Source organism: Phyllobates terribilis, unplaced genomic scaffold (genome assembly GCF_046119375.1).
Source record: "Phyllobates terribilis strain yellow unplaced genomic scaffold, ASM4611937v1 Scaffold_8__6_contigs__length_399053987, whole genome shotgun sequence".
Taxonomy (NCBI): Eukaryota; Metazoa; Chordata; class Amphibia; order Anura; family Dendrobatidae; genus Phyllobates; species Phyllobates terribilis.
In genome coordinates, this window is record NW_027362768.1 from 297,490,563 (window position 1) to 297,516,485 (window position 25,923).

The 25,923-nt window shown below is 47.5% G+C and overlaps 1 protein-coding gene across 4 annotated transcripts in view; it reads left to right on the forward strand.

The window, feature by feature from the left end:
* The window catches only part of IQSEC1 (IQ motif and Sec7 domain ArfGEF 1), a 913,452-nt gene that overhangs the window by 395,385 nt on the left and 492,144 nt on the right, over positions 1-25,923 (forward strand). For all 4 annotated transcript variants that reach the window (XM_073644474.1, XM_073644463.1, XM_073644466.1 and 1 more), the window contains exon 3: positions 11,627-11,671. In XM_073644474.1, the coding sequence (XP_073500575.1) occupies positions 11,627-11,671 (45 nt within the window). The remainder of the gene's footprint in view (positions 1-11,626; positions 11,672-25,923) is intronic.

The window sequence follows — 25,923 nt, forward strand, 5'->3', positions numbered from 1 at the left end:
GTCCGGAGCGTGACCCTGAGCTCTCCTTCTGTCCTTTCCTCTGGCCGTCCCCACTAGTGATCCACCCAGGTCCAGCTCCCTCGGGCCTTCTGTTGGGACACCCTTGGCCTTGGGTTCCCTGACCCTCCACGTGGTATGCCTTCGGGGTGGATGTGGTGGGTGGCCGTGGCAGACGCTGCCCACGGCCTCCGGTCTCTGGCTAGGGTGTGCTTTTGCTCCCACCAGCTTGGGATCCGGTACCCTTTTGCCAACTCTTCACCCGCTGATGGACTTTGGGTTCTCAGAGTTCCTTTTCTGTTTCCCCCTCTGGGTCTTTCTTGCTTTCTCCTCTCTCTCTCTCTGGGGCTTCTCTGCTCCTCTTCCTGACTCTGACAGACTGACCGCTCTGCAAAGACTGACCCTGTTCTTTGATGGTGCCCACCTTATATACACCCTCTATGTGTGAGCTCAGGCGACCAGCACCCAATGAGCTCCTATCTTTACCCAGGCTGCTCCCCCTATCTGCCCCTACACTACTTGGGATGTACCACCCCCCTCCCACTCCAGCCAGGAACAGACTCGGTCGTACCTGCACATTTCTAAGTGGGAGTACCGTCGGTCTGCTCCTCGGAAATGGGATGTGTGTAGTGCATGCAGCCTACCGAGCTCAGATCCACACTCCATCCTTACCCGGGAGTGGAATATCACACCTCTGGGTTGAGGTGCAATACCCCTGTAGCAGCCGAATCCTCAGGGTGCTACATTCCCCCCTGGTAAATCACAGCACGTCCTCGGGCTGTAAGAACAAAACACCAAAAACATACAAATTTTTGCATAAACATATAAAACATCATATATATATATATTAATAAAACTTTTCATATAAAACTTTCTCGTCGCCTCTGGCTCCTCCTCCGGTCACTGTGCAACTTGTGACCGGGTAAAGTGCGACAGTCTCTCTAGACAAATGGTTTTCCTATAAAACCGGTAGGGGGCGCTTTAGGACGCGCAACTATATACAGGGGTAGTGGCCGCTCTCAGTCCTCGGCCAGGTATTAGGGAGGAATGACCGCTCTCAGTCCTCGGTCAGTGGGATTTAGGGAATAAACGGGTAAACAGTTCAATTCTCTGGTCCCAACGGGGACTACATTAGCAGCAGTAACAGTTTCAGTTCACGGTGCCCCGACGGGCAACTAGATACAGCTTCTACTCTGCTGTACTTAACGACGGCGTCCTCCTGCTCTTTCTTTGTGGTTACCTCTAGCTTCAGACCCGTTCGGGCACGTATGCTGGGCAAACAGATCTTCTCCCAGATGCGGCACTCTTGGTCTTATGGGCGCGGTGGTGTTAGCGCCCGGGTTGCCCGGGCCTTGCGGCCAGGCCTGGGGTATCTGGAAGGTAAAGGGCACCGTAAGGACGGCGGCGCCCTGGGCTACTTGGCCCTGCGACCAGGCCGGGGGCTCCGCGGAGGTAGGGGGCGCTGTTGGTATTGCGGCGCCCGGGGGTACTAGGCCTTGCGACCAGGCTGGTGGTACTTCCTGCTTGGTCACGCTCGGGGTCGAGGCGTGTGACGTCACAGGGGTCGCGGCTCCCGTTTGAGGCCTAGTCTGCGGCGGTGACGTTGCAGCGACGGGCACGGCAGGATAGACTTCGGGCTCTGCGACGGGGAGCTGGGGCAGGTACGCGGTTTCCCGGTTTGGGGTATAGACGTCCCCTTTACCTGCCTCCACTCGTTCGGCTCCCTTCTCGGCGCCGTCTCCGGCCTTCAATCCTCCCGCGCCATCCTCAGAGGCGGTCTGTTTCCTCGTCTCGGGTGGCGTGCTCCGCTGACAGGTCTCGGTCTGCTGGGCCATCTCACGGCTCCACTCCGCCAACGTCTCTCGCTGCACCCGGGCCATCCTCCCCGCGAGGCCCTCCAGAGCGGTCCGCGCACACCCCCGGTCTCGGGGGAGCTGCGCCAGGACCTCCACCAGGCCCAGTGGGGTCGTTGTTTCCAGCAGGCTCCTGACCAACGGGTCGGTGCTGCTCTGCTCTCCTTCAGTTGTCTCCAGCAGGCTCCTGACCAACGGGCCGGTGCTGCTCTGCTCTCCCTCTTCTGTTGTCTCCAGCAGGCTCCTGGCCAGCGGGCCGGTGCTGCTCTGCTTTCTCGCCATCTCCGGGTAAGCTCCTCCGATACTCTTCTCCAGGCTTCTTGCCTCCGGGTGCGCTCGCTCTAGACTGCTCCAAGCGACACCCATCTTTTTTCTCTCCTTTCGTCTCCTCCCCCTTCGAGGGCGGTCCCGGGGCCACTTGGTGATTGTCAGCTCCAGGGGCTGTTCTTTCACGCTGACAGACACCTCTAGCATCACAGTCTCTGTTGGTGGGGGCGGTTTCCACTTTTGGCGCCATTTTCGGTCCTGGCCCACGATGGGAGGTGGCCTCTTGCCATCCTCTGGCACGCCCATAATGGCGTCCGCTCTTCCAAGGCGGGAAACCTTTGGAAATGGCGGGAATCGTCTCCCAGTGGCGGGAAACTCTGCAGATGGCGGGAAAAAACTGTTAATGGCGGACAACCGGCGGGAATCGACCTGTGATGGAGTCCGATGGCGGGGACCCTCCGGAACCGGCAGGAGACTTCTTTTTGAGGTAAACTCGTTCTTTTCTTCAGGCACGCAGTACCCGGGTGTTGCGGGCACGTAATCCTGCCGACTACGCCAAAGTTGACGCGCCCCCTGGGCCATATTCTTTAGGGGGAATATCCGGAGCCGGATCAGATGGGAGTTGTAGTCTTCCGAGTGGCTGTGACCCGGTCCGTGCCCAGGGTGTCAAACTCAGTTGTATGTGGCAGTCCTACAGATGTTATTAAGTTCTTTATTGTCGACTACGCCACCCGTTGTGTTGCGGTCACTATGGCCGCCGCTGCAGCAGGGTCCGCTGAGGCTGATGGTGTAGGTGCAGCTTTTGGTGGTATAACCCCCAACGGGTGGGGTATAGCCTCAGGGGGTCAGGTGCAGAGGATGGGGGTTGTGGTGGTGCAGCATAGATGTTAAAGGAAGACAGAGTCGGGTTGTGCAGTTTAGGGTATTTACTCACTGCTGATGTTCCGGTCACTCCAGCTTCAAGTGACCACCCGAGCCGTGCTGCGTCCACCAGGTCCTGGATCCAGCCAACCCCCAAACAAGTCCGGAGCGTGACCCTGAGCTCTCCTTCTGTCCTTTCCTCTGGCCGTCCCCACTAGTGATCCACCCAGGTCCAGCTCCCTCGGGCCTTCTGTTGGGACACCCTTGGCCTTGGGTTCCCTGACCCTCCACGTGGTATGCCTTCGGGGTGGATGTGGTGGGTGGCCGTGGCAGACGCTGCCCACGGCCTCCGGTCTCTGGCTAGGGTGTGCTTTTGCCCCCACCAGCTTGGGATCCGGTACCCTTTTGCCAACTCTTCACCCGCTGATGGACTTTGGGTTCTCAGAGTTCCTTTTCTGTTTCCCCCTCTGGGTCTTTCTTGCTTTCTCCTCTCTCTCTCTCTGGGGCTTCTCTGCTCCTCTTCCTGACTCTGACAGACTGACCGCTCTGCAAAGACTGACCCTGTTCTTTGATGGTGCCCACCTTATATACACCCTCTATGTGTGAGCTCAGGCGACCAGCACCCAATGAGCTCCTATCTTTACCCAGGCTGCTCCCCCTATCTGCCCCTACACTACTTGGGATGTACCACCCCCCTCCCACTCCAGCCAGGAACAGACTCGGTCGTACCTGCACATTTCTAAGTGGGAGTACCGTCGGTCTGCTCCTCGGAAATGGGATGTGTGTAGTGCATGCAGCCTACCGAGCTCAGATCCACACTCCATCCTTACCCGGGAGTGGAATATCACACCTCTGGGTTGAGGTGCAATACCCCTGTAGCAGCCGAATCCTCAGGGTGCTACACATGTCTGCATGCTATCTATGCATGCCTGCATACTGTATGTGTGTGCATGTCTGCATATTATATGTGTGTGCATGTCCGCTTATTGTATGTGTGTAAATGTCTATGTACTGTATGTGTGTGCATGCCATGTATACATGCCTGAATACTGTATGTGTGTGCATGTCTGCATACTGTATGTGTGTGCATGTCTGCATACTGTATGTGTGTGCATGTCTGCATACTCTATGTGTGTGCATGTCTATGTACTGCATGTGTGTGCATGTCTGCATGCTATGTATACATGCCTGCATACTGTATGTCTGCATACTGTATGTGTGTGCATGTCTACGTATTGTATGTATGTGCATGTCTGCATACTGTATGTGTGTGCATGTCTGCATACTGTATGTGTGTGCATGTCTGCGTACAGTATGTGTGTGCATATCTGCGTACTGTATATGTGTGCATGTCATTTCACAAAATGTGTGTGCATGTCTGCATACTGTATGTATATTGTATGTGTGTGCATGTTTGCGTACAGTATGTGTGTGCATGTCTGCATACTGTATGTATACTGTATGTGTGTGCATGTCTGCGTAGTGTATATGTGCGCATGTCTGCGTACAGTATGTGATGCGCCCCCTGGGCCGTGTGTGGGGGAATACCCGGAGCCGGGTCTCTGTGTAATGTCAGGGGTTGTAGTCTCCGTGGCGGCGACCCAGTCCCGTGGCTCAGGGTGGTCAAACCAGTGGCGGATCTGTTTACTTGGTTTTTAATGTTGAAATGTCCGACTACGCCACTCGTGGATTGCAGTCACTGAGAACCGCCACGGCGGGGCAGACCGCTGAGGCTGATGTTGTGTGCGCAGCAGAGGGTAGTACACAGGGCAGCGTGTGTAGATGGTGAGGGTTGTGGTGCATGGGCGCAGCAGAAATGACTCTGAGTCCGTGCAGTGCAGTTCAGGGTCTTTACTGTTGGTAATGAAGAAGTCCCTGCCGGGAGTACTGGCTAACATTAGAGGCCTGGTCAGTCTGTGAGCGAACACGAGTCCCCCTGGCCAGGTGGAGGTGTAGGCCTTCCGGTCTGACTGCACTCTTCCTGGCTACCCTGCTGTAGTCGTGTAGTAGCCCATGTCCCTGAGTGTACCGTGTGGTGCTCACCCGTATGGCTGGTGACTTGGGGCCTTTGGTACCTTCCGCTCCTCGATGGCGGTGCCGGTCCCTTGCGTGTGACTGAGCCTCCGGGCTTTCTATGGCCAGAGGACCTGAAATCCCCTGCCTGGTTTCTGCTGCAGGATGTGGATATCCTCACAGCCTCGGACTCGTGTCCGGTTCTCTGCGTCTTCGGCCAGGACGAGTTCTGCTAGTTCCAGTCCCTGGCCTTCAGCTCCTGTCTCCTACAGAGCTCCTTGCTGCTCCTCTGTCCCTTCCTCTGGACTAGAACTCGACTCTACTCTTCTCTACTCTACTCTACTAACCCCGCCCCAGATCCAGTTTATAAAGGGCAGGTTCCTCTGCTCCCTGGACTGGGGCAGGAGGCGTTGCATGCAATAGTGCTCCTGACCAGGAAAACCCATGCTCGCTCTCAGACATGGTATTTCTACCACTGTGGCAACCAGACCCCCTGGGGTGCCACATTTGTATATTGTATGTGTGTGCATGTCTGCGTAGTGTATATGTGTGCATGTCTGCGTACAGTATGTGTGCATGACTGTAGTGTATGTGTGCATGTCTGTGTAGTGTATATGTGTGCATGTCTGCGTACAGTATGTGTGCATGACTGTAGTGTATATGTGTGCATGTCTGCGTACAGTATGTGTGCATGGCTGTATACTGTATATGTGTGCATGTCTGTGTACTGTATGTGTGTGCATGTCTGCGTACTGCATGTATATTTTATGTGTGTGCATGTCTGCATTTGTGAGGAATGACGGGACAGCCTGGGCCCTGTGTACTATACCTATATTTCTCTGCCGTATCTGTGCATCATGAATCGTGGTATGTGCTAAAGGAGCCCACAGAGACTCTTTCGCTTGGGGCCCATGAAAACCTGGAGCTGGCCGTGCGGATGGGTCTCAGAGCTGATGATCGTTGTCCTCACTGTAAGGAAGAGGGAGTAGATCTGATTCATAAGTTTTGATCATGTTCGCAATTGGTGGAGTTATGGGAAAATGTTAGCAGACTAATTCGTGAGGTCTTTAGCATTCCAATTTCCATTAATCCTAAATCCTGAGTACGGGGTCTAGTGGGAGACATTGGAGGTTCTTCAGCACAGTTAGCCATAGCTAAAATATTCTAGCATGTAAGGAAGACTATTGCCAAACACTGGCTAACAAGTAGCCCTCCCTTGATTGATGAAATAGTTTGGGGATTAAACAATACAATCCTAATAAAGATGTTTTTTGCTAATAAGGCATAATCTGTATCTCTTTTACTATTCTAATGTTTGTTATCACTAATGTCTCAATAAATAAACTTTTCTTCATTAAAAAAACCTCAATCAGCAGATCTGCACCTCCCCACGGACACTACAGCTGTGCTCACATAGTATTATTGCTGACTCTCATCACTGGCTCCTGTCTGCGGCTGCTTGTGTACTGTCAATCAAGATATGACAAAATGCTCAGTGATAAAATTGAGTGGACGTAACGGGGCGCTGAGTCCTGTGTACAATGGGACCCCCTTATTTGCATACAATATAATTTTATTATATATTTTACAGCAATTAAATAACTAAAATCTGTACTATAATTTTTATAGGAGCTACAGCCTCTTCATACCTGTATGAGTGGTTTAGTTAGCATTTGGGGGATCTCAGATCCCCTTTAAATATCCCATCGGACTACAGCTTTGGTCACTTTATTAGCTTATGCTGCTTTTGTCATAAGCAATACAGACACTGTTGTATAATCAGTATGTGAGACAGTTGCATGACATCTAATTATACAGTGATTGCACTAGAAAATTACTTCCAGCTACCTGAATAAAATTGATTTTTGTACATTTAAACACCATTAAAAATTTTCTCTGTCGTCTCAGTTGCTCTTAGTCATATGGTACAGGGAATGGCAAAAACAGTTTTTCAGAAGTGTGCATGGTTCTTCTTCTGTATACAGTATATTGCTGATTTTGTTCCTATATAGCACTGTGGCGCCCCTGAGGGTTCGACCGCCACAGGGATGCTGCACTTCTTTAATGGAGTGTAGTGTTCCTCCTCTGAGGTAAGAACAGTGTGATAGTCGTGACCTAACCTTTGCATCCAACACCACATTTCTCCACCAGAGGGTGCTAGAATGCACTAGGTGCTGCTCTCCTGGTTACATGGAGACTGGGGAACCAAGAGTGAGGGGAACCAGTTAGTGGGTGAGGGTGGAGGACCTACAAGTTAGTTACACTTTAAATTTCATATTTAATAAAAAGCCATCTTGGGTCTTGGTTCTTTGACTGCCTTCAATCGCTCTTTGACTGTCTCTATGCTGTCAATTGCTGAGTGGACTGTGATCTCCCACCCTAACGCGGATCCTGTGTGGGCCCGCATCGGATGGAGACACGGCCCTCGTACCCCGGCCTTGGGACGAGGGGTAGGTTGTAGACAAGGAATGTCTCGACCCGGTCAAGGACCAGGACCAAGAAGGCCAGGAGCTTAAGAGTGTGGCTCCATAGCAAATGGATCCCAGGCAGGATGCAGACGGAGCGGTGTACGCCACCTGTCCTCGCCAACCTGATATATTCAGTGGGAGTCCGGCTGCAAGAGGGGTACCGGCCCCCGACACCCGACCTTGCTACTCCATGTCCTGGTTGGGAAAGCCCGGTAGGCCCTGAGGATCCCACCGGGTATCGGACGGAGCGGAGCTGCCACCCGTGCCCTTGTTCTGAGAGGAGCTCAGAGGGAGACCCAGCCTATTCGCACACACACGGACAGGAAAGGATTCGGTCTGTAGTTCCGGAACACTCTGGTGTAGGGTCCCGACTGAACGCTGGACTTACTCGGAGGTTGTCGGACCCCCGTCCCTGGTGACCGCAGAACTCCGCGGGGAGCAGGGAGTCGCCTTCCTTCTGCCATCTCTAAAGTGAGTAAAGCCTTGGAAGTTCATCCCTATGACGGCGCCTGTCTCCCTCTACTACTACCCCCTCCATCCTGTCCGTCTGCCTTGAGGCCTCGCTCCGCCTGTGGGGAGTAGTAATAACTTTGGCCGCCATAACACCATGCCTCAGTGGACTGCGGCGGCGCTGGTGGCCTTCACCAGGTGCCACAGGTGGCGTAGTCGTAAATCAGCCACTCAACCCGGACAAGCCAACACCATCCTTTTTAATGTGACGGCCCTGAGCACGGGTCGGGTCCGGGCCACGGCTGCACCCCATCTCTCCATCACAGGACCCGACTCCGAGTCCCCCATCTCCCAGGGTAAAGAAAAGGGCTTTTCGAGTAGAGGCGTCACAGCACCACTAACTGTCCGCCGTCCATACCGCCGGGCACTCATGTCAGTACACTAGGAGGAAGAGCGTCCATCACAGTCTCCCTTAACTCGCACATCCGGTACAGCAGCCATCACTGCAGAATCACATAAACCTTTGTTCACACAGAGTTTCTTTGAGAAGATCAAATCCGATGAGTTTTTCAAGAAGAAGACACTTCAGGAAATGTTCCTTTTTGGGGGAAATTTTTGTTTTCCTAACGAGTTTTGATATGCTTTTTATTTCCTGGAAAGGCTTTTGTGGCCTTTTTTGTTTGGACAGTTTTGAGAGGTTTCCCTTAGGATCCACTTAAAAGAAGTGACATGCACATTTTTTCTACCAGGTGTTAGGATATAGGCACACAAAATCTTTCTAGGTGGGCAAACCCGCCAAGTTTTTTGAGAAGAAGATGCTTCAGGAAACCCTGACGTTTTTCTTGGAGCATCTTTTCCAGAATTTTTTTGGGTCGTTCTCCTAGCTCTTGTTCTATATTTTTACCTGCAGGTGGTTGTTTTGAGCATTTCGCCAACATTTTTGGGGCGTCTCTTTTACTCTTGTTTTCCAGTTGTTGTTTTTTTTTATTTAGTATAGAAACAGCTTGGTGTCATTCAAGCAAAACGCTCAAAAAGGCACCCAGGCATCTTCTGAGCCTTCTCATTGTCTTGTATTGTAAAGTATAGAGCGTCTTCAGAATGGAAACCACCTGAAGAATGGTCGGCTCACTTCTTTTAACCGCTTGGAGTCATTGGAAACCTAAAGCGGTTAAAAGTCTCTAAAAAGTCTGAACGTATGAACAGCAAAGGGTTTTTACATAGAAATGCCTATGTTCATTCTCTTTCTCGTTTCTTTTTATCACTTTTTCAAGTGGTATTCAGAGCAGACGCACCTAAAAACCTCTTCAGGGTGTAAAGTGACCTAGGGCAGTAGCCGTGGTCGAGCTGCTGCTGTATAACGCCCCGGCATTGTATAGGAAAATCGTGTCCCAGTCCCAATGCGCTGTCAGGTGTGGGGTGTATCACACTTAGGCCACGGCCCCACTATGAGAATTCGGTCAGTATTTTTTCTCAGGAGTGGGAGCCAAAACCAGGTGAGGAACAATCAGAGAAAAGGTATAATAGAAAAAAGTGCACCAATTCTGCATTTTCACCCACTCCTGGTCTTGGCTCCCACTCCTGAGAAAAAATACTGACTGAATACTGACCAAATACGGATAGTGGGGCTGTGGCCTTACTTGTAGGCTGCAGGTCTCTGATGTCTCCAGTCCTCTATCTTCTGGTGCCGTCGCACATAATTCAGAGGACACCTAGTTTATTTCAACAAACAAAAGTTTACAGGACAGTTCAAGTTCATCAGATTGTAACACGCAGTATTAGGCATAACACTTCTTAGTCCTTATTTCCTTAATACGGTAAGTTTCTCTTGGATTGTCTCTACAGCTACTGTTTCCTTCAGCCCTTGGAACTTCTCATCCAATTACGCAGTACATCCGGGATCCGTTACCTTCCCTTCACACGGTCCCACGCCCATCATCCCCTGTATGCCAGAGGATAAGGCACTCTTCGTAGTATCTGTAACGAACCTTGAGCTTGGGATGTTGCAGGAATTCCAGTATGGCCTCCCACTGCCCCGAATGATAGATTTTTACTGGCACTAGCAGCCCACTGCACTTGAACTTGAGCTTTATTTACTGTACTTCCCTATTTTTATTGACAGGGTCAGCTAGGGAACAATATGCTTATTTTCCCATAGCTGTAAGCCCCTCCGAGGGGCTGTGGCGCAAAAGTACCAGAATAACGGATCGCAACTATGCCATGTGTAGTCTCTACGGAAAGGTAAATTCATAATAAAAAATATGGTATCACTTTTGGGCTTCTGCGATCAGCCAGGAAGGAGTTATCAAAGAAGTTAAAGTTTTTTAATAAAAACATGAAGGATGGAGCTCAGCCCATAAGATGTCAGCACAAGGCGCGTGTGGGCAGGTCCCCTCTTCGGCATAAAAGATCCAACTGAAGATTAATCCACATTCATTGCTAGGGGGATATAGAGACTATAAGCAACGGATCCTGTTCGATAACAGTCAAATCAATAAGTGGGGCGCCCTCCCTCCAGCTAATCAGAATCATCTCTGCAATCTGTCTAGTACGTAAGTCTTCTTTAATCCTGTTATTTTGTGTAACTGTACAGTCTGTATTGTAATGTCCACTTTTGTAAAATCTTTGTATATTTTTCCTAAACACTACCTCCCTTTTGGATTAAATATAAAATTTAATAGTCCTGTTTTTTTTTTTGCTCTGTAATCGTTCTCTCCCCCGAAGCCATATACGCTACCAGAACACAGGCGCCCGGCCAGGCCTGTATCAAACTCGGCCGTTGGTGGCAGCGAATAATAATAATTGGGCTATCGTGAAGCTGGTAGTTACCGTACGGGGGCGTATACACATATTCCATGCTTTGGAATCCGGAGGTGTGACGCCATATGCTTTCTGCTCGCTTGCCGATAGCTCCGTAGTGAGTAGTCGGGTTCGCGTGCTCGCGAATCCCTGACGAAATCCAGACAGAGTGACGGCAACGGTGAGAAATTGTGTGATCTCCCCGGTGTCATCCCAGTGAAACCCTGACAGCACCTAAAACCGCAATGCACAGTTCACACTTTACATGACACAGTATATGTAAAAGACACATGACATTATTCCCATAACGCGACTGGTGTCTTCAGGGGCAGGATCGTGACCACCACTTTTACAAGGGAAAAAAAACATTAAAAAAAACTCCTCATATAAACAGCAAAGTGAATTTCCCATAGAAATGAATACTTTGGGTCAGGTACGTAAAGACCGATGTGATGAGGGAGAGTGCTGGAGTAAGATGCTCCTGATTCATGAAAAGACATATGACTCCTCATGAATCAAGAGCATCAGACAGGTGGCATACACCTCTGTGTGCCAGTCCTAGCTGGAATAAGATTTGTGACATAGCGAACGCCACTGCTCGTCATGAATTTGATGTCCCCGTCCCTCCTCAATTCCGCCCACTGGTGTAAGAACGTCAAAAATTGTAAAATTATGGAGAAACTCCAAGTTTCACTAAATTTGGCGGCTTTTCAAAGCTTTTACGCCAGAATTCTAGCGGCATGAGCACCCCATGGCAGAATCTGCAATACATTTGGAAAAATTGCACTGTGATCATTTTCTTTAATAATTAAGGCGCACCTGCAATTATAGACTCCTGAATAGTCTTTGGATATATTGAGATAGCCATGCTGCATTTGCAGTTTTTTATGGACACCATTTTAACCCTGTTGTATTTTGTAGGGAAAGAAGACCCCTTGTCCCCAGTGCTGGAATGAGGAGAACATAGTAAGTACAATTTTTCTGTGTTTTCTTAGAGGATAGTGGTTGGAAGGAGCAGTTACCTATGGCAAGCAATAATACTACTACTCTCATTTTCTAAAGAGCTGGAATATGATTGTTTGCTGCACTTTTTTGCAATAGCGGGGATACGCTACCGCTTCATCCATCTGTGGAGCTGCGGCCATCAATAAATTCTAACTGAACTTGTATCACTATAATCTTTCTCCTTGTAAAAGAAGCAATTTAAAAATAAATATATTAACAAATTATTATTTATTATTATAGCGCCATTTATTCCATGGCATTTTACATGTGAAAAAGGGGTATACATACAAGAACAATTACAATAATCTTGAACACAATGTGACGGCGACTGGTACAGGAGGAGCGAGGACCCTGCCCGTGAGGGCTCACAGTCTACAAGGGATGGGTGAGGATACAGTAGGTGAGGGTAGATCTGGTCGTGCAGCGGTATTGGTGGAGTGGTGGTTACTGCAGGTTGTAGGCTTGTCGGAAGAGGTGGGTCTTCATGCTCTTTTTGAAGGTTTCCACGGTCGATGAGAGTCTGATGTGTTGGGGTAGAGAGTTCCAGAGTAGGGGGGAAGCACGGGAGAAATCTTGTATGCGATTGTGGGAGGAGGAGATTAGAGGGGAGTAGAGAAGGAGATCTTGTGAGGATCGGAGGTTGCGTGCGGGTATGTAGCGGGAGACTAGGTCAGAGATATATGGAGGAGACAGGTTGTGAATGGCTTTGTATGTCATGGTTAGGGTTTTGAACTGGAGTCTCTGGGCAATGGGGAGCCAGTGAAGAGATTGACAGAGAGGAGAGGCCGGGGAATAGCGGGGGGACAGGTGGATTAGTCTGGCAGCAGAGTTTAGGATGGATTGGAGGGGTGCAAGAGTGTTGGAAGGGAGGCCACAGAGCAGGAGGTTGCAGTAGTCAAGGCGGGAGATGATAAGGGCGTGCACTAGTGTTTTTGTAGAGTCATGGTTGAGGAATGTGCGGATCCGGGAGATATTTTTGAGTTGGAGTCGGCAGGAAGTGGAAAAGGCTTGGATATGTGGTTTGAAGGAGAGTTCAGAGTCCAGGGTTACCCCAAGGCAGCGAGCCTGAGGGACTGGGGAGAGTGGGCAGCCATTGACGTTAATAGATAGGTCAGTTGGGGGGGTTGAATGAGATGGCGGAAAGATGATGAATTCTGTTTTGTCCATGTTAAGTTTTAGAAATCTAGCAGAGAAGAAGGATGAAATAGCAGACAGACATTGTGGGATTTTGGTTAGTAAAGAGGTGATATCGGGTCCAGAGAGGTAGATCTGTGTGTCATCAGCATAGAGGTGATAATGAAAGCCATGAGACTCTATGAGCTGTCCCAGGCCTAAGGTGTAGATTGAGAAGAGCAGGGGTCCTAGAACTGAACCTTAGGGGACACCGACAGATAGGGGGCAAGATGAGGAGGCGGTCTGTGAGTGGGAGACACTGAATGTCCTGTCTGTTAGGTATGAGGAGATCCAGGATAGGGTCAAGTCTGTGATGCCGAGAGATGAGAGAGTTTGTAGTAAGAGGGAATGGTCCACTGTGTCGAAGGCAGATGACAGGTCTAGGAGGAGGAGGACAGAGTAGCGTCGCTTAGATTTGGCGGTTAGTAGGTCATTGGTGACTTTAGTCAGTGCAGTTTCAGTAGAATGGTGCGGTCGGAAACCAGATTGTAGGCGGTTGAAGAGGGAGCAGGAGGAGAGGTGGGAGGACAGCTCAGAATGGACGTGTTGTTCCAGTAGTTTTGAGGCATAGGGGAGAAGTGATATGGGGCGATAGCTAGACAGAGAGGATGGGTCAAGGGAAGGCTTTTTGAGGATGGTTGTGATTGAGAGGCATGTTTGAAGCATGAGGGGAAGACACCAGTTGTTAGTGACAGGTTGAAGAGGTGGGCTAGGGCTGGGATGAAGATAGTGGTAAGGTTTGGGATGAGGTGGGACGGGATTGGGTCAAGTTTACAGGTGGTGAGGTGTGATTTGGAGAGTAAAGAGGAAAGTTGATCTTCCGAAATGGTGGAGAATGTGGTTTTGGAAGAGGAGGGTTGAGTAGGTGTGGGGAGGGGCTGTGGGGGCTTTAGGCAAAAGCTTTGTCTGATGGTGTCAATCTTCTGCTTGAAGAATGAGCAAAGTCTTCGGCTGAAATAAGAGGAGAGGGAGGAGGCTCTGGGGGATGGAGGAGAGAATTGAAGGTGTTGAATAGTTGTTTGGGGTTGTGAGACGGGGAGGATATGAGAGATGAGAAGTATGTTTGTTTTTCTGCAGTGAGTGTGGACTTGAAGGTAGTGAGGGACTGTTTGAATGCGATGAGGTGCTCATTGGAGTGGGACCTTTTCCATCTACGCTCAGCAACCCTGGAGGACCGTCGAAGTTCTTTAGTTAGGCTGGTGTGCCAGGGTTGTCTGTTGGTTGTGCGAGCTTTGGTATGTGTGAGGGGGGCGACTGAATCGAGAGCTGCAGCTGTTGTGGTGTTGTATAAAGTGGCAGCAACATCTGCGTCATGTAAGGAACTAATGTCTGTAAGAGGGAGAAGGGATTCAGAGAGTGAGTGTAGGTCAAGGTGTTTGAGATTTCTGCGAGGGTATGCAAGTTTGTGGAGTGGGGATTGTTGCCCTGGAGAGGAGAGGGTAGAGAATGTAAGTAGGTTGTGGTCAGAGAGAGGGAGAGCTGAGTTAGAGAGGTTAGATAGGGAACAGAGGCGGGTGAAGATGAGATCCAGCGTGGGGCCGTCTTTGTGCGTGGGTGTGGAAGACCACTGGGTAAGACCGAAGGAGGGAGTGAGGGATAGAAGCTTAGAGGCAGCTGAGAGGGAAGTGTCAATGGGGATGTTGAAGTCGCCCATGAGGATAGTGGGGATGTGAACGGAGAGGAAATGAAGTAACCAAGTGGTGAAGTGGTCAAAGAAAGTGGTGGCTGATCCAGGGGGGCGGTAGATGACAGCCAGTTGAAGGTTGGAGGGGGAGTAGATGCGCACGCAGTGCACTTCAAAGAGGGGAGAGTTATTGAGGGTGGCAGTGGGATATGGGTGAAGGAGCAGTTATCTGAGAGGAGGAAACCTATTCCTCCACCGTGCTTGCTGGTGGGGCAGGGGGTATGGGAGAGGTGGAATCCGCCGTACGAAAGTGCAGCAGGAGAGGCTGTGTCGGAGGGGGTCAGCCAGGTTTCAGTGATGCCGAGGAAGGAAAGCTTGTTAGTGATGAAGTGATCATGAATATAGGAACGTTTTTTGCAGACAGAGCGAGCGTTCCATAGAGCTCCTGTTAGGGGGACTGGGGAAGCGGGTGCTGGGCGGATGGGTATAAGGTTAGAAGGGTTACGAGAGTTTGGGATAGATCGTGGGTAGGAGGTGGAAGTGATTATAAGGATGTGGTGAGGAGGGCCGGGATGTGGAGAGATGTCGCCGGCAGTGAGGAGGAGCAGAGAAAGCGTTAGTAGGTGGGAGCAGGAGAGGGCATGAGGTGGCTGTCTGTGTTTGGAGGCAAAGGATTGTATGTTGAGGAATAGCTCTGAGGAGGAGGTGAGATGGGTGGGGAGAATGGAGGGATAGATGAAGAATTCCTTACCAGGTGTAGGGATTAGGGGTGGTTGGAAAAGGTGAAGGATTAAGGGGGTGAGAGTGAAAACAAAGACACACATTGTTTACTGTGACTTAGTATCCAGTTCCCTTCAGGTTCAATTCAGGATTAATTCATGTTTCTCACACTTCAGCTAATGGCCACACTTAAGGTAATGGACACAGACTAAAGTCTGACACAGACTCCTGGCCCACAATATATTTGTAACAGAATGCATTCAGCTGTGAACCAGAGGGGAGTGGTCTGTGCTCATCTTGATCAGCTGATTAAGGCTGAACCAGATGCTGGATACTCAAAGGCTAAGTAAACAAGGTCATAAATGAAAGTGGGGGGTAGCTGGTGTAACTTGAAGAACAAATAGCTATTTATGCAATTTGCTAGCATATGTATGATCACCAATGGTGAGCTTGCACTGCAAAATGCTCCACAGATTGACGAGGGTCTTGACCTTTTTTTTTTGCCATATTAATTGTGCCACTTTAACTTTTGACACCATTTGTGATTTTTGTTCTTAATATATCTTTTGTCTCTGTCTCAACAAGTTCATTCAGTGACTTCAAGCAGTAAGGGAAGGATATATAATTTTCTATATTACACTTCATTATGGCGTTCGAAATACTCAGCCACATCGCTGTTGCGGTCCTGATTGCATATTATTCCGCCTAATCAGCTGCACATTGTATTCATACAGATGGAAAAGTTTGTGCAGATTATACAGTACATATAGGACACAGCATTAGACAGCGCTCGTCTAAAAATGAATTCCCTGATGATCGGAGCCATTATAAGAAATCTGATTGCGTAGGCAAATATTGCTTTCATGAATACACTAATTGTCACCTAGAAATGGGCGCTTCTAAAGAATACACCTGTCACTGTACAATAGTGATTTACAACTTATCTTTACCTGCGGAAAATGATGTTGTGTAGTCATCAAAGGGGTTGTCTGATGAAAACATGTTATCACCTATCCATAGAACAGGTGATAACTTGTTGATCCCCTGGGGTCCAACTACTGGGACCTGCACCAATCAGCAGAATTGGGCACTTTAAAGGGGATTTACGGAATTAAGCTACAAGTCTGTAGTCATTCTGTGCGGACGTGTGACCACAAGTATGTAATTTGCATACATGCCGACTAGACTTATCCAGCCTCGCTCAATACACTTGCATTGAACGAGGCTACGCCCAACTAGTTGGCTTGTGACCTGATGTATACAAATCACATACTTACGGTCCTGGCACCGGAGAATCCTCACAGTACACATGATATGAGGATTCACAAGTCTACAGCAACATATAGTGCCTGCAGACTTGTAGCCTAAGGCCGGACAACCCATTTAATCCCTATTAGAATGGTGCAGCAGGATGCATGAACGACCATCGCTCCATTGATTCCCTATAGGGCTGCTCAGCTTTTTCCGGCAACCCCATAGTCAATGAATGGATCAGCAGTCGGGCGTCATACCTGCCGCTCCATTTTATAACGGAGATAAAAGGTCCACATTAGGGCTAAAAATTCCCCAATCTAACGATTAGTGCAACTTCCAGCAGTCGGACCTCCACCGATCAGCAAGTTATCACCTATCCCAAGGACAGGTGATAACTTGTTTTCCCCAGGACATCCCTTTTAATGTTCATATATTATAAGTGAAACACATGACTGATGTGAATTAGGTTGTAGAGCCAAAGGTAGTAGAAAAGTCATTGATGTAAAATTTTTAAAGGATATGGACGCCATTACTGAAATGCACGTATTTATGGGTAAAAATCACTTTTGTACTTTTTTTTTTGTAGAAAAATGTTGCCATTTTTGGCTCCTGCAGCTTCTTTGTATCACAGTACGTAACCCGCTGCAGAATGCCATGCACAGACAAATCCGTCCAGCACCGCATTCACACGATGCTTTTCCAATTTCAAAATTGCCACGTTTTTACTAGATTTTTTGAAAATCGCAACTAAACGATGCATCATAAACGCACCGTGTGAACACTGCCAGAGATATCCAACGGTCCTGTGTCCAGTAGCTCCTTAACAGTCATCTCAATTGAATTCTCATTAAAATTGATCCATTTTGATCTGATTGGAATTCAACTTAGTTGATGGCCAAAAATATATTCATTTCAGTAAAAAAAATGCTTTAAAATGTAAAAAAATGTAGAAAACCTTCCACAATAAGTGTATATTTTTTTAAAATGCACTGTATGATGGATATATAAGTCACGCTTATCTGGGTTTCCTCTGTTAACCCATCGCACAAACCCCTATACTGGTAGGTGACAATGTTTTCCCATGGCATAGGGGGGCCTAACAATGGCCCCCTTAACCACTACCTTAATTCGCCAGTCAGCATATTGCTGGGTTTTATATGAGCAATTAAAATAATTTCAGTTCTAGACCCCGGTGAGACTAAAATAGAAAGTAAAAAAAAAATTTAATTAAAACAAAACAAAAACTGCCGTTGTTCCTTTTACCATTTTTTTTTTATATCTGACATATTGCATGTTTACATCTTCTATTACACTGATATCTAAGCATATTATGTGTGCACTGGTGCACTTTATTTGTATCTCATACCATATATCTGACATTATAGATTATATATATTTATTATATAAATTATGTTTTTGACATTTTTAAGCATCTAGTATTTTTCTAAAGCTATTAAAGGAGTTGTGCCTGTGCTTGGGGCTCAAGTTTGCAGTTACTTACTGTGACTGCAGACTTGTGAATATTCACAGCCAGCACAGGGCGCACTGTCAGGATTCTCTGATGCCAACATCGGGAGTAGGTGGCCATGTGACTGCAAGTATGCATTTAGCATACTTCCAGCTACATTCCAACTAGATGTGTCTGGCGTCAATCAATTCATTTGTATTGAGTAAGGCCACGTACGTCAAGTTGGCACGTGACTTCATGTATGCAAATCGCATACTTCCGGTCACAATCCTGTCCGCTCCAGGCATCAGCACCAGAGAATCCTCACAAGGGCGAGCGGGCTGTCGGTCATATGGCTGCAAGTATGTGATTTGCATACATGTGGTCACAAGCCGACTAACGCGAATTGAGTGAGGTCAGACACATTTATTTGGCACATGACTGCATACATGAAAATTGCATAATAGGGGTCAGATGACAGCTCGCTCCTGGCACCTGAAATCCTGACAGCACGCACTATGCGTGCTGTGAGGATTCACAAGTCTGCAGTCACTTAGAGTAACTGCAGACTTGAACCCCTTTAAAAAAAAGTTTGTGTGTTTGATTTAGGTCATATTGGGAAAACCCCTTTACTGTGACCTCTAAAGAAAAATGTAACATAATATAGTGAAATAGATATCCCCTGGCCGACTACTTCACAGTCCTCACATCTGGAAAGAGAAGGAGTGATATCACATCATCATGGCAGGACAGCACGCAATATACAGTTGTGCTCAAAAGTTTACATACCCCAGCAGAATTTTTCCTTTCTTGGCCTTGTTTCAGAGAATATGAATGATAACAAAAAAACTTTTTCTCCACTTGTGGTTATTGGTTGGGTGAAGCCATTTATTGTCAAACTACTGTGTTTTCTCTTTTTAAATCTTAATGACAACCAAAAACATCCAAATGACCCTGATCAAAAGTTCACATACCCTGGTGATTTTGGCCTGATAACATCCCAAAAATTTGACATAAATGGGTTTGAATGGCTACTAAAGGTAACATCCTCACCTTTGACCTATTTGCTTGTAATCAGTGTGTGTGTGACTCGCCCCCTGGGCCGTGGGGCACTCGGATCCGGGCAATAGGGGAACGATGGGGGTAGTAGTGGCAACCCGGTTCCGTGGCTCAGGGTGGTCAGGCCAGTGGTAGTCTGTTATGCGCTGATGATTATGTCCGACTACGCCACCCGTGGATTGCGGTTATTAGGAACCGCCGCTGCATGCAGACCGCTGGGGCTGATGAGGTGTGCAGCTAAGGTAGTGTGACTCCCCACGGGAAGAGTGCGGCCCCAGGGCAGTATAATGGATGGTGGGAGTGATGGTAGTGAGAGTCCCAGTGCTGATAGTGCTGGAGGAGCAAGGAGCACACAGACAACAGGTTGCAGTCCAGGGTCTTTACTAAAACAGGTAAACTGACCCATAAACAGTCCCGGCTAAGAGGGGACCTGGATGTCTGAGAGCAACGGGGAAATTGGCCCTGGTCAGGGTGAGGGTGTAGGCCTACCGTGCTTTCTGCGCTCCTTCTGGCTATCTCCTCGTTATAGGGTAACAGCCCACGTTTCCGAGCTTTCCGTGTACTCTCGCCTGTATGGCCTGCGACGTGGGTTCCTTTCTGCTCCCAGCCTTGTACGGCTTTGCTGGTCCCTTCTGTTGTGGCAGGGCCTCCAGGCTTCTTAGGCCAAGGAATATACAGTCCCTTGCGAACTGGTTATCTGCTGGAGAATGTGGAATCCTCCCAGCCTCAGACACCGAAGTCTGGTAGATTAAGTCCTCTATCTGCCAAGACAGGCTCACTTCGCCTCTTGTCTCTGGCTTGTGGCTCTCCTCCTGCCACACTTCCTCTTAGGTGCAGTACAACTGTCTGTCTCTGCTCTGCTCTGGGACAAGTCTCAGTCCTGAGACAGGCCTTCAAGTTCTCCCTAACCCTGCCCCCAGCACCAGCTTTTATAGGGGCAGCCTGCTCCCCCTACTGGCCTGAGACAGGAGGTACTGCATGCTAATGTTCCCCTGACTAGAGAACCTCCCCCCTGCTCTTAGACACAGCTTTATTACATTTTGTGGCATCCAGGCCAGGGTGACACATGTGCATAAAAGCTGAGTGAGTTTCTGGGATCCAGACAGACTCTTGCATCTTTCATCCAGCCACTGACGTTTCTGGATTGTGAGTCATGGGGAAAGCAAAAGAATTGTCAACGGATCTACAGGAAAAGGTAGTTGACTTGAACTGTATAACACAGGAAAGGGACAAAAAAAATCAAGGAATTGATAATGCCAGTCAGCAGCGTTCAAACTGTGATTAACAAATGGAAATTCAGGGGCTCTGTAAAAACCAAACCACAGTCAGGTAGACCAACAAAAATTTCGGCCACAACTGGAAAATAACCAGGAAAATAGTTTGGGATGCAAAGAAAAACCCACAAATAACATCAGCTGAAATTCAGGACTCTCTGAAAAGTAGCATAGTGGCTGTTTCAAGATAAGGAGACATTTGAAGAAAAATGGGCTGCATGGTCGAGTCACCAGAAGAAAGCCATTACTGTGCAAATGCCACAAAGTATCTCGCTTACAATACGCCAAACAGCACAGAGACAAGCCTCAAAACTTCTGGAACAAGGTAATTTGGAGCGCTGAGACCAAAATTTAACTTTTTGGCCACAACTATAAACGTTACATTTGGAGAGAGGTCAACAAGGCCTATGATGAAAGGAACACCATTCCTACAGTAAAGCACGGAGGTGGATCGCTGATGTTTTGGGGATATGTCAGCTACAAAGGCACAGGAAACTTGGTAAAAATTGAAGGAAAGATGAATGCAGCACGTTATCAGCAAATACTGGAGGCAAATTTGAACTCATCAGCCTGGAAGCTGTGCATGGGACGTACTTGGACGTTCCAACATGACAACGATCCAAAACACAAGGCCAAGTTGACCCGTCATTGGCTAAACCAGGACAAAGTGAAGGTTCTGGAGTGGCCATCTCAGTTTCCTGACCTCAATATCATTGAGCCACTCTGGGGAGATCTCAAGCGCGAAGTTCATGCTAGACAGCCGAGGAATTTACAGGAACTGGAGGCTTTTTGCCAAGAAGAATGGGCAGCTTTACCATCTGAGAAAATAAAGAAGATCATCCACAAATACCACAAAAGAATTCAAACTGTCATTGATGTTAAAGGTGGCAATACACGGTATTAAGAACTGGGGTATGTGAACTTTTGATCAGGGTCATTTGGATGTTTTTGGTTGTCATTAAGATTTAAAAACACAGTAGTTTGACAATAAATGGCTTCACCCAACCAATAACCATGAGTGGAGAAAAAGTTTTTTTATTATCATTCATATTCTCTGAAACAAGGCCAAGAAAGCAAAAATTCTGCCGGGGTATGTAAACTCTTGAGCACAACTGTATAATGATTTTCTAAATATTTTCCTAAACAGTTATGACAGCAATGTTACAGCACAAAATAAACTTTACATCTCCGTGCACAGGGTCGGAAATTTTCTGTTTACGATATAGTGAAAACATACATTTAGATTTGAATCTTGACCTCTGACCTGATGGAATTTTTAGTATTTGCCTTCTTATGGTTAATACCAAAACCTTTGCACAAAGCTGTTAAGTCAGAAATTCTTATCTAAAATTTCCTAGTGTTAGAAATCACTGCAGACAGCAAAGCGATTACACATTGCCTCGGAGGCTGTGATTCCTTAAAAATATGACTATGCCGTATATCAAACTGTTTAGTGGAAGCTGCAGATAAGCAGAACCTTTGCATCAATCCTTAATGTCACCGTGCCTCTAGATAATGTATTATCAAAGTTTTGAAAGAAAGTTGCACCTTGTGATGATGCGGGTCATCTTCTAAATTATACATACACTGGAGGACACAGAGAGAGAAGGTTGGTTACCTTTATTAGAAGACCACAGATCACAAACCGTTTTTTGCTCCAGACAGGAGCCCTGGTCCGGTGATTGACAATCACCAGATGAAGGCTCCTGTCCAGAGATGAAACCCGGTTTCTGATCTGTGAACTGTGGACCACCAATTAAGGCATTCTACTGTTGTACCCGGCAGCGCACCGACACCCCTCCGCCAATTTTATCTATTGTTAACTTGCTCATTTCCTGTACCAGTTTCTCTCCTGGTGCTGTCTCACCTTAAGGTGAAGTTGGTTCATCACCCAACCACCTTGTATTCCACCATCTGAGATCCACCATAACTACATTTCTGTTAGCAGAGGAACCTTTATCTTTGCAGCAGGTGAGACTGAGGCTCAACGGCCAGAGCGTTGTAGGCTGTAAAGCATAATGCCTGCTCATGCCGTGCACTCCTTGCCTACCTAACCAACCACACTAGGACTGCAGAGGTGACTGGTAACCTGATCAATGAACGGTACACTATAAAATTAAAAATATTTATTTTCTTGAGAATGGAAATGATTTTTAATAAGAGGTAAATTGCAAAGTTGCTTGTTTTTATATGACCGTGTATGGCCAATCCGGCTTCCTCTTTAGAATTAATCCTTTTTCCCCACTCCAGACACTCATCTTCTTTTCCCCCCAAATAAAACACTGCTACTTTAATTTGGACAAATTTGGCCACAGCAGCCATTTTATTAACAAACAATATAAAATATTTAACAGTGTTATAAAACAAATAAATATGAGGGGAGGGTTCTTGGAGCTAATAGATCTGGCATGAATAAAACTTAAAAAATCAAACCGCTATGTTACCCTCAGCCGTGCACCACCAGCTCAAGGGCACCAAACTTCCACCTTACGTGAAAGATTATCCACCGAAAAAGCTCCCAGGGTAAAACCCTGTCCAGAGCCTAAAACAAATGCCAGATCTCCCCATTCCATTTAAAACTGCCTGTGATTGTACCAAAATCATTTCACCGTTAATTTGTTCACCCCTCTCCAAGAAGCCCACCTGCCACCAACCACGAACAGCCCTGACACCTTAGGCTCGTGAGTGCCCCAAAACCACCAAAGCCCTCTCAATCCCTTCCTGGATAGCCAAGGCCCAAAGATCAATACCGATGGCATTCAAGTGAACTCCATCCTCTAACCAAAAATTTCCAACTCCTTCCTCAAGCTCATAATGTCTCACACTAACCCCCTCGTTTCTGGATATGAAACTAGATACCGCCCTGTTCAACTTTATCCACGCCTTGTTAATCCCCTTCACTGACCTAGCCTCCCTCCATTTTAATCTTGGCACAATATCTGACCAAACTGTCAATACTTCCGGAAAAGACGTCCACAACCTAAGAAAATCAAAGCGAATGTCTCTTATCAATTCTCTAACAGGCCTTGCCTTCAAATCATCCCCCCCCCAAATGTACCACCAACATATCAGGTGTACGATCCAAACGCGACGCCTTATGAAATTCCGGAAGAAACCTCCTCCAAACCATTCCCCTAAAACCTAACCACCGAACCACTAACTGTTGGCAGCAAAAACCCAGCTGCCTACCGACTCATCTCACGTCAGCTCGCAACGCCCCCCAATGCACAAACGACTGACCGAGAATCCATGCTAACAAGGGAACGCCACCTGTAACAACAACAATTAAAAAGGAGATAATAACACACCGCCCTACGAATGCCTAACTACGAACATAAGACAAATACCGATTAGAACTCCACCTCCCAATCCTTTTAATCACCTCGGAACCTAGTCACAACTTGTCTGCCTCGGACGCCGCACCGATTCTGAAAGAATGTGAACCATACACTTCCGGTCTCAGTCCCAATTCCTGAATTCCTTTTTTGAAAACCGCTATAAATTGAAAGCGCGATAAAAACTCACCACTTTCATAACATAACAGCGGACCTACTCTACCTGACCATACTTTCCAAAAATCTACTAAACACTTTCTTGGGCACATCAAAGACCCGTTCACTGTACCCAAAAACAAACGCCTACCTCTGCCCAATTGATCAGTCTTCGCATGCCTGATCCAAAATTTAATGCCCCCTTCCCAACAACTCACATCCTCAGCCAACAAACCTCCCACTTTGTATTTACTAGGAGCCACCAACTCTCCTACTCTCAGAGCCCCAAAAAATGCCAAAGAAAATGCTAACCGAAACAGTATTCCTTCAAAACTGGAGCGACAAATACTATCCAGGACTAGGCCTAACCTTTCCAACATACTGAAAGACAGTGGTCTACGCTTATCCAAAGTCCTAACACCCCTCCTAAAACCCCTTAATGCCTGCTTAACCAAAAAGGATTTTGTCACATCAGTAACGCCTTGCAACTTGAAACCAAAAGCCAACCCTGCAACGAATTTGCTAACCCTAGACACTGACCATCCAATAACAGCTGCCCTGCCAACTAAAAACAGCACCGCAGACATTCTATCTTCTAGCTCCACCGGGCCCCATTGCGACAACCAGCTAAGCCATACTCGCCATGCTCCTTCATATGACGACCAAGTCTGCGCGGTAATGGACTCCCGTATCAACCGACCTGCTCATCCATAACCAGCTGCCAGAGATGTGGAGGGCATTCCTGTTCCACGTCCACCGCCTCCAATGCCCGAAATTGATCCCACTGCAAACGAGACAAGGAATCTGCAAAAGAATTCTGCACACCTGGGACGTGGACCGCTGTAATCCAGGCATTCAACTCAAGACAATGAAGAACTAACTCCCTCACCAACTTAATAACCGGAGGAGATGATGCAGACAGACTATTAATTACTGACACCACTCCCATATTGTCACAATGGAAATGCACTTTCCTATTTGCAAAATTCTCCCCCCAAATTGAAACTGCTACAATAATAGGAAATAATTCCAACAGAGATAGGTTCTTAGTAAAGCCCTTCTCTATCCACGACTTTGGCCATTCACCAACGCTCCACTGACCCTTACAATAGGACCCCGTACCCGACGCCACCAGCAGCGTCTGTATAAATCTCACAGTCAAAACTGCTGAGAAACTCATGCTGAATTAAAGACCTACCATTATAATTCTCCAAAAATTACTTCCAAACTCTCAAATCTTCCTTCAGTTCCTTGTTTAACCGGATGATATGGTGGGGGGGCCCTCACCCCAGCTGTTGCCTGTGACAATCTATGGCAAAAAATCCTGCCCATAGGCATAATTCTGCACACAAAATTCAGTCTACCTAAAAGTGACTGCAACTCTATTAAAGTCACCTTGTGTAACCTTTCAACTCTTTCCACCTCTTGCCGTAGGAGACTTAGTTTATCCTCTGGCAAGCGACAGTCCATCCTAACCGAATCAATTAAAATCTCTAAAAAACTTATAACCGTGCAGGGACCGACTGTACGGAAATCACTTCTTTCACCACACATTCTAAAAAGGTACTAAAAGTCTCAAACAAAGAACAAGAAAGTGCACAACCCATCGGCAAACTTCGATCCACGTAATACTCGCCATTCCAAAAACAACCTAACAACATGATACAACACAGGCAGCAGCCGAAAAGTCAACTCAATATCAGTCTTACCTAAACACGACCCAGGCCCGTATCTCCTGACCCATTGCACCGCCGCATCAAATGACGTATACTCCACTGAACATAACTCCTGCGCGATACCGTCATTGATCGAAAGCCCTTTTGGATAAGACAAATGTTGGATCAACCGAAACTTACTGGGTTCCTTCTTAGGTACAACCCCCAATGGAGAAATAATTATGTCATCCCGCGGTAAATTCTGAAAAGGACCAGCCATCCTTCCCATTTCCAACTCCTTCCTCAACTTCTTGCTAACCACTCCTGGGTAAAGAGACGCCGACCTCAAATTTTTAACAGAAAAAGGAACACTATGACTGCGAAAAACCTTCACAAATAACAGCGGCCTTCAACCTATCTGGGTACCTATTTAGAAAGGGGGCCATCACGTGAGGTCTCACTGGAGTCACCCCCTTGACTGGAACCCACTGAAGACTTCCCTTTCCCTTGTTTAAA